General features: G+C 41.5%; 1 protein-coding gene across 1 annotated transcript in view; it reads left to right on the top strand.

The window, feature by feature from the left end:
- The window catches only part of IFT140 (intraflagellar transport 140), a 152,570-nt gene that overhangs the window by 106,090 nt on the left and 32,375 nt on the right, over positions 1 to 14,105 (top strand). The window contains exon 19 of the mRNA XM_070761062.1: positions 9,105 to 9,282. Coding sequence (XP_070617163.1) covers positions 9,105 to 9,282 — 178 coding nt within the window. The remainder of the gene's footprint in view (positions 1 to 9,104; positions 9,283 to 14,105) is intronic.

The following is a 14,105-nucleotide window of genomic DNA, read 5'->3' as shown; positions in this document are numbered from 1 at the left end:
ATAATATTGTGGATATTGTGGAAGAAAATAGATCCTGGAGGGGGGGGATGTTCATTGCTGCTCCCTGGGCTTGGTGGATTTTCTTGCAAGCGTCCCACTACCCAAACTAGCTAACATCATCAGTGCTACAACAGGGTAGGGTTTTTAACGAGGAGGAAGGAAAGGAAGTGGAGGAGAACGGTGGGGTCCTTGGTGTTCTCTGAGCTCGGTGGGTTTTCTTGCGGACCAGATTATCTCCGGGACCGCCTTCTGCTGCACAAATCCCAGCGACCAGTTAGGTCCCACAGAGTGGGTTTTCTCCGGGTCCCATCAACTAAACAATGCCGCTTGGCGGGACCCAGGCGAAGAGCCTTCTCTGTGGCGGCCCCGGCCCTCTGGAACCAACTCCCCCAGAGATTAGAATTGCCCCCACCCTCCTTGCCTTTCGTAAGCTACTTAAAACCCACCTCTGCCGCCAGGCATGGGGGAACTGAGATACTTTCCCCCCGTAGGCCGTTACAATTCTATGCATGGTATGTCTGTATGTCTGTTTGGTTTTTATTATAATGGGTTTTTAATTGTTTTTAGTATTGGATTATTATTATATGCTGTCTTATTATTGTTGTTAGCCGCCCCGAGTCTTCGGAGAGGGGCAGCATACAAATCCAATCAATCAATCAATCAATCAATCAATCAATAAATAAATAAATACATAAATAAATTTCACTACCCAATTAGGTAACATCATCAGTGCTAGAAGGGAAAGGAATTTACAAAGAGGAGGAAGGAGAGAAGGAGGAGGAAAAGGACAGTGGGGTCCCTGGTGCGCTCTGGGTTTGGGTTTTTTTCCCTTGCAGACGTTTCATTACCCAAACTAGGTAACCTCATTAAAAAAAATAGATAGACATCCTCCAAAATAGATCCCGCTCTGCTTTAATCTCTTTGGTTCGGGATGCAACAGTTCAGTCTCAACCCATTAAATCTAACTTGGGAGTTTGAAGCACGAGAAATATGTGGCTCCCTTGCCAAGCGCACTCTGACTTCAGTGCTAAGATAAGAACAGTGGAAGAAAATATTTTTGCTTTTTTTCCCTTCTTCTTTCACTTAGTCCAACAAAAATAATCAGAATTGTTTTTAATGTTTCTGCATAATAATGCAATGGTTTGTTGGATGAGAGGGAAGGATCCAGTAGGATAACACTTCCAGGAAAAAATTAGTGTTTCATAAGGAGATATACATATACATATACATATACATATACATAAACATACATTCCACAGTCCACAGTTAACCATGCCTGGGATAAACATATAACCATCCTAAGATAAAATACAGGAAATAGTATAAGGGCAGACTAGATGGACCATGAGGTCTTTTTCTGCCGTCAGTCTTCTATGTTTCTATACACATACCCACACATATCCTTACTTATTTATTTTACTTATTTGTTTTGTCAAGTACATATTGGTAGTATACAAAGAAATAACACTGTTTATATACATGATATTGGTACTAATAAGAGGGAAACGTAGGACAGGGACAGTGGGCACGCTGATATACTTAGGCACGCCCCTTACTGACCTCTAAGGAATCAGGTGAGGTCAATAGTGGATAGTCTAAGGGTAAAGTTTTTTGGGGTTTGGTGATGAAACAACAGAGTCTGATACGAACGGATAGGGAATATACACTGCTCAAAAAAATAAAGGGAACACTTAAACAACACAATATAACTCCAAGTAAATGAAACTTCTGTGAAATCAAACTGTCCCCTTAGGAAGCAACACTGATTGACAATCAATTTCACATGCTGTTGTGCACATTCAATTTTGTACAGAACAAAATATTCAATGAGAATATTTCATTCATTCAGATCTAGGAGGTGTTATTTCAGTGTTGCTTTAATATTTTTTTTTGAGCAGTGTACATACATACATACATACATACATACATACATACATACATACATACATACATACATATTTTCGCCCAGTTGGCTTACTTGCCTAAGGCAGGACTAGAATTCACTATCTCCTAGGTTGTACACCAGGAGACGTTGAGTTCTAGGTCCACCATCCATAACTAGGAAAGCCAGATAGGTGACTTTGTTATTCTCTCTCTCTCTCCTTCTCTCTCTCTCTCCCTCCTCTGTCCCTCTTTCTCTCTCTCTCCTTCTCTCTCTCCCTCCCTCCCTCTCTCTCCTTCTCTTTCTCTCCTTCTCTCTCTCTCTCTCTCCTGCTCTCTCTCTCTCCTCTCTCTCTCCCTCTCTCTCTCTCCTTTTCTCTCTCTCTCTCTCCTCTCTCTCTCTCCCCTTCTCTCTCTCTCCTCTCTCTCTCCCTCTCTTCTTTTTTCTCTCTCTCTCTCTCCTCTCTCTCTCTCTTCTTCTCTCTCTCTCTCTCAGCTCAACCCTCCTCACAGGTTTATTGTTGTGGGGGGGGAAAGGAGGAGGAAGGAGTATTTGAGTTATTGATAAACATGAGATATCAACGAACTGATTTCATAAGACAAAGTTGATGAGTTGTAGAAGAGTCTTGCAAAGGCTCCCTGCCAATAGTGCGTTCTAAAACCCTTTGCTACCAGTTTACACCTGTGTACGACGCTTCTGCGCGTGCACAGAAGAATCCAGAGTGCCAGCGCTACCGGTTCTTAGAACTGGGACAAACTGGGAGTAACCCACCATTGCTCCCTGGGCATAATTTCCAGCTACTATTCAGGCAGAAAATTGACAATTGAAATCTTGCAAGTCTGACGTTCTCCTTCTTTTTTCTGGGGTTGGAGCAGGAATAGGGACCAGTTGGGAATAATGCTCAGGCCTCCGGGGATTTTATTTAGAGCTCAGAAAACCTTGAAGTCCACGGTAGGTGTTATTTCAGTGTTGCTTTAATATTTTTTTTGGAGCAGTGTACATACATACATACATACATACATACATACATACATACATACATACATATTTTCACCCAGTTGGCTTACTTGCCTAAGGCAGGACTAGAATTCACTATTTCCTAGGTTGTACACCAGGAGACGTTGAGTTCTAGGTCCACCATCCATAACTAGGAAAGCCAGATAGGTGACTTTATTATTCTCTCTCTCTCCTTCTCTCTCTCTCTCCTTCTCTCTCTCCCTCCCTCCCTCTCCTTCTCTCTCTCTCTCCTTCTCTCTCTCCCTCCCTCTCTCTCCTTCTCTCTCTCTCCTTCTCTCCCTCCCTCTCTCTCTCTTCTCTCTCTCTCTCTTTCTCTCTCTCCCTCCCTCTCTCTTCTCTCTCTCTCTCCTTCTCTCTCTCTCCTTCTCTCCCTCCCTCTCTGTCTTCTCTCCTTCTCTCTCTCCTTCTCTCTCTCTCCCTCTCTCTCTCTCCCTCTCTCTCTCTCCTCTCTCCCCCCCCCTCTCTCCTCTCTCTCGTTGGGAATAACGCTTAGGCCTCTGGGGATTTTATTTAGAGCTCAGAAAACCTTGAAGTCCACGGTAGAGGTCTTCGGTATGTCTTCCACCCTGCTGGGGAGCCAACAGGATGAGCCTTTTCCTTCTCTTGTTCCTGTCTTCCCCTCGAGGGAAACAGGTGGGCTTGGGCCAAAGTTGTTTGTCCTCTTTTGCTTTACAGAATTTATTTATTTTTATTTATTTATTTATTTATTTATTTTGTCCAATACACAATGAGGGTTTTAGTGGGTATATATCAATATACACATAGTAAAATACATGATGAAGGTTATAGACGAGATACTCATAGTAAAATATATCTAAGAAATAATGGAAAAGAAGATATAAGAATAGAATATGTCAATGAAAGAATAGAAGAAGAGATATAGGAATAGAGGAAAAGTATAGGAGATATAGGAGAGCAATAGGACAGGGGACGGAAGGCACTCTAGTGTACTTGTACTCGCCCCTTACTGACCTCTTAGGAATCTGGATAGGTCAACCGTAGATAATCTAAAGGTAAAGTGTTGGGGGTTTGGGGAGGACACTATGGAGTCCGGTAATGAGTTCCACGCTTCGACAACTCGGTTACTGAAGTCATATTTTTTACAGTCAAGTTTGGAGCGGTTAATATTGAGTTTAAATCTGTGGTGTGCTCTTGTGTTGTTGTGGTTGAAGCTGAAGTAGTCGCCGACAGGCAGGACGTTGCAGCATATGATCTTGTGGGCAATACTTAGATCTTGTTTAAGGCGTCTTAGTTCTAAACTTTCTAGGCCCAGGATTGAAAGTCTAGTCTCATAGGGTATTCTGTTTCGAGTGGAGGAGTGAAGGGCTCTTCTGGTGAAGTATCTTTGGACATTTTCAAGGGTGTTAATGTCTGAGAATAATAATAATAATAATTTATTAGATTTGTATGCCGCCCCTCTCCGAAGACTCAAAACTGTTCGTTCTCTGTACCCATTAAACGATTACACTGGGGAACTATTTGTAACACAATTTCTGTTCAGTTTGATTTTTGAGCTTTTTCATAGTTAATTAGCCAAGCTGGTTTAAGTCCTCAGGTCTTAAAGTGGCCAAGCTTGGAGACCCCTGGTCTAAGGTGACAAGGTTTGATTCATTGTAGATGTGACTTCAAAAGAACCCCAGACAACTGAAGAACCTCCAACTCCAGCCCTGGAGTTGCTTCTCAGCGAAGTGAACGTGGACAATCCTGGCTCTCGAGAAGACACGGAATACATTGCGCTATTCTACCCATCCATCTTCAAGCTGCCAAAGCTTGAGAGAAACACTGGTTTAGTGGTTCCAAATTGGAAGTAGCTCTCCTTATGGCCTTATCATAATGCCATTTTACATAGAAACATAGAGGTCTGACAGCAGAAAAAGACCTCATGGTCCATCTAGTCTGCCCTTATACTATTTTCTGTATTCTATCTTAGGATGGATATATGTTTATCCCAGGCATGTTTAAATTCAGTTACTGTGGATTTATCTACCACGTCTGCTGGAAGTTTGTTCCAAGGATCTACTACTCTTTCAGTAAAATAATATTTTCTCATGTTGCTTTTGATCTTTCCCCCAACTAACTTCAGATTGTGTCCCCTTGTTCTTGTGTTCACTTTCCTATTAAAAACACTTCCCTCCTGGACTTTATTTAACCCTTTAACATATTTAAATGTTTCGATCATGTCCCCCCTTTTCCTTCTGTCCTCCAGACTATACAGATTGAGTTCACTAAGTCTTTCCTGATACGTTTTATGCTTAAGACCTTCCACCATTCTTGCAGCCCGTCTTTGGACCCGTTCAATTTTGTCAATATCTTTTTGTAGGTGAGGTCTCCGGAACTGAACACAGTATTCCAAATTTGGTCTCACTAGCGCTCTATATAGCGGGATCACAATCTCCCTCTTCCTGCTTGTTATACCTCTAGCTATGCAGCCAAGCATCCTACTTGCTTTTCCTACCGCCCGACCACACTGCTCACCCATTTTGAGACTGTCAGAAATCACTACCCCTAAATCCTTTTCTTCTGAAGTTTTTGCTAACACCAAACTGCCAATACAATACTCAGATTGAGGATTCCTTTTCCCCAAGTGCATTATTTTACATTTGGAATCATTAAACTGCAGTTTCCATTGCTTTGACCATTTATCTAGTAAAGCTAAATCATTTACCATATTACAGACGCCTCCAGGAATATCAACCCTATTGCACACTTTAGAGTCATCGCCAAATAGGCAAACCTTCCCTACCAGACCTTCCCCTATGTCACTCACAAACATATTAAAAAGAATAGGACCCAGAACAGACCCTTGTGGCACACCGCTTGTAACCTGGCTCTGCTCAGAATACTCGCCATTAACAATCACTCTCTGATGTCTACGCTTCAGCCAGCTGCAAATCCATTGAACTATCCAGGGATTAAGTCCAATCTTCACTAATTTATCTATCAGTTCTTTATGCATCAAATTTACGGTTCGATTTTGCGTTTCAAGATGCAGAATTCATACAGCAAGAGGCTCGGCGTGCTCTTCTTTCAATGCAGAACAAAAGAGAGACATGGGCGCCCTTCCTCCACTGCATCTGGTATTCATTAGAACAGCGAGCTGGAGTTGATGAAGGACAGATGTGAGGTAGAGTTCCAAAGATAAACTCAGGAAATTCTCCCAGTTTGATATAGGGGGGGAAGGGTTGGACAATTTATGGCTTTACATTTTTTCCCCCCGATCTGAGTGAACACAATCATCCTTTGATAAGCCTGGGCAATGAAAAGAGAGTGGTTGAGGGTCAAAAAATAACTTCAGAAGTTGGATTCAATCTAGGTCCTACGCAGAACAGACTCAACTGAAGCCAGTGTAACAAGCTAGCTAGGCTAACTTAGATCCGTTGAGTTACTATTTACGTATTTTTTATTTATTTATTTTGTCCAATACAAAATGAGGGTTTTAGTGGGTATATATCTATATACATACAGTGATACCTTGTCTTACAAACTTAATTGGTTCCGGGATGAAGTTCTTAAGGTGAAAAGTTTGTAAGACCAAACAATGTTTCCCATAGGAATCAATGGAAAAGTGATTAATGCGTGCAAGCCCAAAATTCACCCCTTTTGCCAGCCGAAGTGCCCGTTTTTGTGTTGCTGGGATTTCCCTGAGGCTCCCCTCCATGGGAAACCCCACCTCTGGACCTCTGTGTTTTTGCGATGCTGTGATTTCACTGAGGCTCCCCTCGCTGGGAAACCCCACCTCCAGAATTCTGTTGCCAGCGAAGCACCCGTTTTTGCACTGCTGGGATTCCCCTGCAGCATCACAAAAACATGGAAGTCCGAAGGTGGTGTTTCCCATGGAGGGGAGCCTCAGGGGAGTCCAAGCAGCGCAAAAATGGGGGCTTCGCTGGAAACGGAAGTCTGGAGGCGGGGCATCCCAGCGGCGGTGGTGGGTTTGTAAGGTGAAAATAGTTTGTAAGAAGAGGCAAAAAAATCTTAAACCCCGGGTTTGTATCTCGAAAAGTTTCTATGATGAGGCGTTTGTAAGACGAGGTATCACTGTATAGTAAAACACATGATGAAGGTTATAGAGGAGATACTCATAGTAAAATATATCTAAGAAAGAATAGAAAAGAAGATATAGTAATAGAACATATCAATGAAAGAATAGAAAAAGAGATATAGGAATAGAAGAAAGGTATAGGAGATATAGGAGAGCAATAGGACAGGGGACGGAAGGCACTCTAGTGCACTTGTACTCGCCCCTTACTGACCTCTTAGGAATCTGGAGAGGTCAACCGTAGATAATCTAAGGGTAAAGTGTTGGGGGTTTGGGGATGACACTATGGAGTCCGGTAATGAGTTCCACGCTTCGACAACTCGGTTACTGAAGTCATATTTTTTACAGTCAGGTTTGGAGCGGTTAATATTAAGTTTAAATCTGTTGTGTGCTCTTGTGTTGTTGTGGTTGAAGCTGAAGTAGTCGCCGACAGGCAGGACGTTGCAGCATATGATCTTGTGGGCAATACTTAGATCTTGTTTAAGGCGTCTTAGTTCTAAACTTTCTAGGCCCAGGATTGAAAGTCTAGTCTCATAGGGTATTCTATTTCGAGTGGAGGAGTGAAGGGCTCTTCTGGTGAAGTATCTTTGGACATTTTCAAGGGTGTTAATGTCTGAGATGCGATATGGGTTCCAAACAGATGAGCTGTATTGCTTTGATACGCTGTGGGATCTAACTGGTGGCTGGGATTCGTGCAGCAGAAGGTGGTCCCAGAGATATTCTGGTCCGATGCCATGAAGGGCTACTTGTCTTGGTGTGCAGTGCGCTATAGTGTTGTTTTGAGGCTAGGAGTTGAAGCAGTTTGTATCCAGGAGGCGAGGGGTCAGTATATATTTTCACAGCCCTCTTTTTGACTCGTGCAATGTACAGGTCCTCAATGGAAGGCAGGTTGGCAGTTATTGTTTTTTCTGCAGTTCTGATTATTCTCTCTCTGCACATGAAGCTGTGATCCCTAAAGAAGTCTTCGGTCCTGCAGAAAGGCCAGTTCACACCTCTGTGTTCTTGGAGGTCTTCATGGCTTGACCTGGATCATGTGCCTCCTTCTTGCGTTTTGTGGTGATCCTGTCTTGGACAGGGGTAGGCAAAGTTGGCTCTTCTACGACGGTGATTTTCAACCTTTTTTGAGCCATGGCACATTTTTTACATTTACAAAACCCTGGGGCACATTGAGTGGGGGGGGGGTCTAAAAAAAGTTTGGACAATTTTTTTTTATCTCTCTTCCTCCCTTTCGCTCTTTTTCTCCCTCCCTCTTTCTCTCCCTTCTTTTTTCTCTCTCTCCAGCCCTCTTTCTTTCTCCCTTCCTTCCTCTCTCTTTTGCTCTCTTTCTCCCTCCCTCCCTCTATGTCTTTCTCTCTCCCACCATCCCTCCCTCCCTCTCTCTCTCTTTCTTTCTTTCTTTCTCTTTCTCTCTCTCTCTTGCTTTCTTTCTCTCTCTTGTTCTCTTGCTTTCTCTCTCTCTCTCTCTTTCTTTTTCTCTCTCTTGTTTTCTTTTTCTCTCTCTTGCTTTCTTTCTTTTTCTCTCTCTATTTCTTTCTCTCTTTCTCTCTTTCTTTCTTGCTTTCTCTCTCTCTCTCTTGTTTTCTTTCTTTCTCTCTCTCTCTTTCTCTCTCTCTTTCTTTCTTTCTCTCTCTCTTGTTTTCTTTCTCTCTCTGAGCTTCGCGGCACACCTGACCATGTCTCACGGCACACTAGTGTGCCGTGGCACACTGGTTGAAAAACACTGTTCTACGACATGTGGACTTCAACCCGGATTGTGGGGGCAATACGCTGGCTCTGTTAAAAAGTGCTATTGCTAATATGTTGTAAGCCGCCCTGAGTCTAACGAGAAGGGCAGCATAAAAATCGAATGAATGAATGAATGAATGAATGAATGGATACATAAATAAATAAATAAATATATAAATACATAAATTCCCAGAATTCCTGAGCTAGCATGATTGGCTCAGGAATTCTGGGAGTTGAAGTCCACAAATCATAGGAGAGCCAACTTTGCCTAACCCTAGTCTGGGAGAACGTGGCCCACCTGTGCACACAGCTGCAAAAAGCAGGTGCACATCCATCTTAAGCTACAGTCCAGCAGAAGGGCCAGTTCACACCTGCGTTCACACCTGTTCATGAAGGTTTTCAGGATCTGACTGGGATCGTGTCTCTTCTTCTTGTACTCCGCAGCAAAGCCGTCTGGGAGAACATGGCCCGCATGTGCGTGAAGACCCAAAGGCTGGATGTCGCCAAAGTTTGCCTGGGGTACATGGACCATGCGCGGGGAGCCAAGGCCTTGCGGGAGGCTGAACGAGAACCGGAGAAGGAAGCCAGGGTGGCCATGTTAGCCATCCAGTTGGACATGCTGGTGAGTCACTATGTTTATTAACTTCATATGCTCCCCGCCTCACTATCCAAAGTGTCTCTGGGCACCTTACAATACAGGTCATTTATTTATTTATTTATTTATTCATTCATTCATTCATTCATTCATTCATTCATTCATTCATTCATTTATTAATTAGATTTGTATGCCGCCCCTTTCCGCAGACTCGGGGCGGCTCACAACAGCAATAGAACAATTCATAACAAATCTAATCATTTAAAAACATTTTAAAAACCCCATTATTAATCAGACATACATACAAACATACCATACATAAATTGTATAGGCCCGGGGGAGATATCTCAATTCCCCCATGCCTGGCGGCAAAGGTGGGTTTTAAGGAGTTTACGGAAGGCAAGGAGGGTGGGGGAAGTTCTAATCTCCGGGGGGAGCTGATTCCAGAGAGTCGGGGCCGCCACAGAGAAGGCTCTTCCCCTGGGACCTGCCAAACGACATTGTTTAGTCGACGGGACCCGGAGAAGGCCAACTCTGTGGGACCTAATCGGTCGTTGGGATTCGTGCGGCAGAAGGCAGTCCCAGAGATATTCTGGTCCAATGCCATGAAGGGCTTTATAGGTTTGTTACAACGGCACAGGGAGGAGGGGGAAGAGATTTATGATGTTTTTTTTCACACTTACGACCACTGCGTGCAGCATCTTCCTGGTCTCCCTATGATCAAAATTTGGACGCTTGATAAGCACTGAAGGGCTGCAAAAATCTTTACTACCACACTATGGCTGTGGTTTGCCAGCCGTGTGACCAGGTGGGAATGGCTACATGATCATGTGACCAGGGGGGTGGCTTAAAGGTCATGTGAGTGGCTTAAAAGTGGCCAACTTGACGTCATTCACATCAAAGGTTAGGGTTAGGGTACCTGGCTCTCCTTGCTTCAAAGAGATACAATTTCCTTCTCTATTTACTATTATTGAACATCCAAAATATACTATTTAATTGTATGTATATATGCCATATGCGTACATACATATTACACACAGGCACACAAAAATATGCATTATCTACTATATAAAGTGTATGTGTATGTACACACACAAACGCACAGCTCTTCTAAAATTATACACATTCAACCTCATTTACTGTGATAGGAAAAACATTTTTTTTTTGGTATTGGATTTTAAACAAAATTGTTGTAGCGCTAGGAAGTTTAAAGGAAACCTCTACTTTTCAATAGTTATTTAGCCAACTAGATATACTATATTCTTGAGTTTAAAGTAAAAATATAATCTAAAAATATGAAAAAAGTAACTCCAAATAGACTTATGGTAAGAATTCCTAGTTTATTACACTAAGTAGGAGGGCTGTGTAGAATATTAATTCATTAGCCAATACTTTTTCTATTAGATTTTTTAATTGTTATATTTAGTATATTTCTCATTAACATTTCATCCTGATTAGGCAAATATTCTGAGCTACCTTACAGGATAATTAAACCTGTATTTCTTGCTTTTAATAATGGGAGTTTTAGTGTTTTTTAAATTATTAGATTTGTTCTTACATTGTCTTTGTTATTGTTGTGAGCTGCCCCGAGTCTATGGAGAGGGGCGGCATACAAATCTAATTATTAATAATAATAATAATCCCAGAGCCCAGAAGGGAAAAAAAGAAATCAAAATTTTTCTACCGGTTCTGCGTCCCCCCCACCTGTAGGAGCCCATCACTGTTGGCAAGTAAAAAAAAAGGTTTGGCTTTTACGTCCAGTGGCTTTAATGTCCATTCAGAATTACAATGGCAATGGGAAAAGAGGGTTGTGGCCATTTTTTTCTTGCTTATAACCATCGCAGCATCTCCGTGGTCAGGTGTGATTGAAATTCAGACACGACACTTAGCTCAGATTTATGATGGCCGTTACATCCCAGGGGTCACGTGATAATAATAATAATAATAATTTATTGGATTTGTATGCCGCCCCTCTCCGCAGACTCGGGGCGGCTAACAACACTAATAAACACAACATGTACAATCCAATAATAAAAACAACTAAAAACCCCTATTATAAAACAAAACATACACACAAACATACCATGCATAACTTGTAATGGCCTAGGGGGAAGAACTATCTCAACTCCCCCATGCCTGGCGGTATAAATGAGTCTTGAGTAGTTTACGAAAGACAGGGAGGGTGGGGGCAGTTCTAATCTCCGGGGGGAGTTGGTTCCAGAGGGCCGGAGCCGCCACAGAGAAGGCTCTTCCCCTGGGGCCTGCCAAAAGACATTGCTTAGTCGACGGGACCCGGAGAAGGCCAACTCTGTGGGACCTTATCGGTCGCTGGGATTCGTGCGGTAGCAGGCGGTGATTCCCTTTGGCATCCTTCTGACAAGCGAAATCAATGGGGAAGCCAGATTCATATGTCAGCTCTGTTACTCACTTAACAACCACAGGGATTCACTTAACAACGGTGACAAGAAAGGGCACAGAATGGGGACAAATGCACTTTAAAAATGGTCTTAGTTAGCCACAAAAGTGTTGGGCCCAATTGTGGTAATTGATCAAGGACCACCTGTATTTTTTGCCAGTAAAACTTGGGCTTATTAAAGAGATTGGATAATTCTTTGTCTGAAGTGTTCTAGGGTCTCCTGCTTGGCAGGGGGTTGGACTAGAAGACCTCCGAGGTCCCTTCTAACTCTGTTTATTCTATTCTAATTCTAATAATTCTATTCTATTCCTAATTCTAATAATTCTATTCTAATTCTAATAATTCTATTCTAATTAGAAATCTAATTGTAATAGAAACATAGAAACATAGAAGACTGACGGCAGAAAAAGACCTCATGGTCCATCTAGTCTGCCCTTATACTATTTTCTGTATTTTATCTTACAAGGGATATATGTTTATCCCAGGCATGTTTAAATTCAGTTGCTGTGGATTTACCAACCACGTCTGCTGGAAGTTTGTTCCAAGGATCTACTACTCTTTCAGTAAAATAATATTTTCTCATGTTGCCTTTGATCATTCCCCCAACTAACTTCATATTGTGTCCCCTTGTTCTTGTGTTCACTTTCCTGTTAAAAATACTTCCCTCCTGAACCTTATTTAACCCTTTAACATATTTAAATGTTTCGATCATGTCCCCCCTTTTCCTTCTGTCCTCCAGACTATACAGATTGAGTTCATTAAGTCTTTCCTGATACGTTTTATGCTTAAGACCTTCCACCATTCTTGTAGCCCGTCTTGGACTCGTTCAATTTTGTCAATATCTTTTTGTAGGTGAGGTCTCTAGAACTGAACACAGTATTCCAAATGTGGTCTCACCAGCACTCTATATAGCGGGATCATAGCTGCTTGTTATACTTCTAGCTATTCAGCCAAGCATCCTACTTGCTTTCCCTACTGCCTGACTGCACTGTTCACCCATTTTGAGACTGTCAGAAATCACTACCCCTAAATCCTTCTCTTCTGAAGTCAATATCTTTTTGTAGGTGAGGTCTCCAGAACTAATAGTAATAATTCTATTCTATTCTAATTTGAATTCCAATTCTAATAATTCTATCCTATTGTATTCTAATTCTAATAATTCTAGTCTAGTCTAATTCTAATAATTCTAGTCTATTCTAATTCCAATTCCAATAATTATTTTATTCTAATTCTAATAATTCTATTCCATTCTATTCTATTCTAATTCTAATAATTCTATCCTATTGTATTATAATTCTAATAATTCTATTCTAATTCTAATTTTATTCTAATTAGAACTCTAATTGTAATAATTCTGTTCTATTCTAATTCCAATTTTAATAATTCTATCCTATTTTATTCTAATTCTAATAATTCTATTCTAGTCTACTTCTAATAATTCTATTCTATTCTAATTCCAATTCTAATAATTCTATCCTATTTTATTCTAATTCTAATAATTCTATTCTAGTCTATTCTAATTCTAATAATTCTATTCTAATTCTAATTCTAATGATTTTATTCTAATTAGAACTCTAATTGTAATAATTCTATTCCATTCTATTCTGTTCTATTCATTGTTTCTTTTCATTTTCCTTTGATCGCGCTGACCCTCGTGTCAAAGGCACCCTGGGCCCAGTGGCTTTTATCTCCCTCTGATGATTATCCCTGCCCATTTTTTACGAGCCAAGATTCCAAGCCTTCCCTCCCAGCGTCCAACATCCAAAGGCCCGTTCAAGGGTGACCTCGTTTCCAAGCCCCAATTCCTCCCCCCCCCCCTTCTAGGAAATGGCTTCTGAGATAGCAGGGCCTTTATTTCAGTTGGCTGTGTGTGGAGCCGTTTCCTAGAGCATCAGGAAAAGCAGGAGCTGGCCGTGTGGACGTCCCCTTGTTCTTGAAATGACCTGCAGGTTGGACGGCTTGGTTGTTTTTTTTCTTTTTCCTTTGCTTTTCTTTAAACATCCTGTTAAAGTCATAATGATTCTATTTTAGGTGAGTAGGCTCCCTCGGATTCTTCCTGTAAGTAACCCCCAGCTAATGTGTCAGAATGTAGAGGTTTTTTTTTAAAATGACCTTATTATTAATAATAATAATAATAATAATAATAATAATAATAATAATAATTTATTAGATTTGTATGCCGCCCCTCTCCGAAGACTCGGGGCAGCTCACAACAACGATAAAAACAATATTATAATGGCACAAATCTAATATTAAAAAAACTAAAACCCCTATCACAATTAAAAACCAAACAGCACATACATACCAAACATAAATTATAATAAGCCTGGGGGAAAGGTGTCTCAAATCCCCCGTGCCTGGCGGTATAGGTGGGTCTTAAGTAGTTAACGGAAGACAAGGGGGGTGGGAGCAGTTTTAATCTCTGGGGGGAGTT

Source organism: Erythrolamprus reginae, chromosome 9, assembly GCF_031021105.1.
Source record: "Erythrolamprus reginae isolate rEryReg1 chromosome 9, rEryReg1.hap1, whole genome shotgun sequence".
Classification (NCBI taxonomy): Eukaryota; Metazoa; Chordata; class Lepidosauria; order Squamata; family Dipsadidae; genus Erythrolamprus; species Erythrolamprus reginae.
Note: the sequence above shows the minus strand (reverse complement) of the source record. Positions and strands in the feature narration are given on the sequence as shown.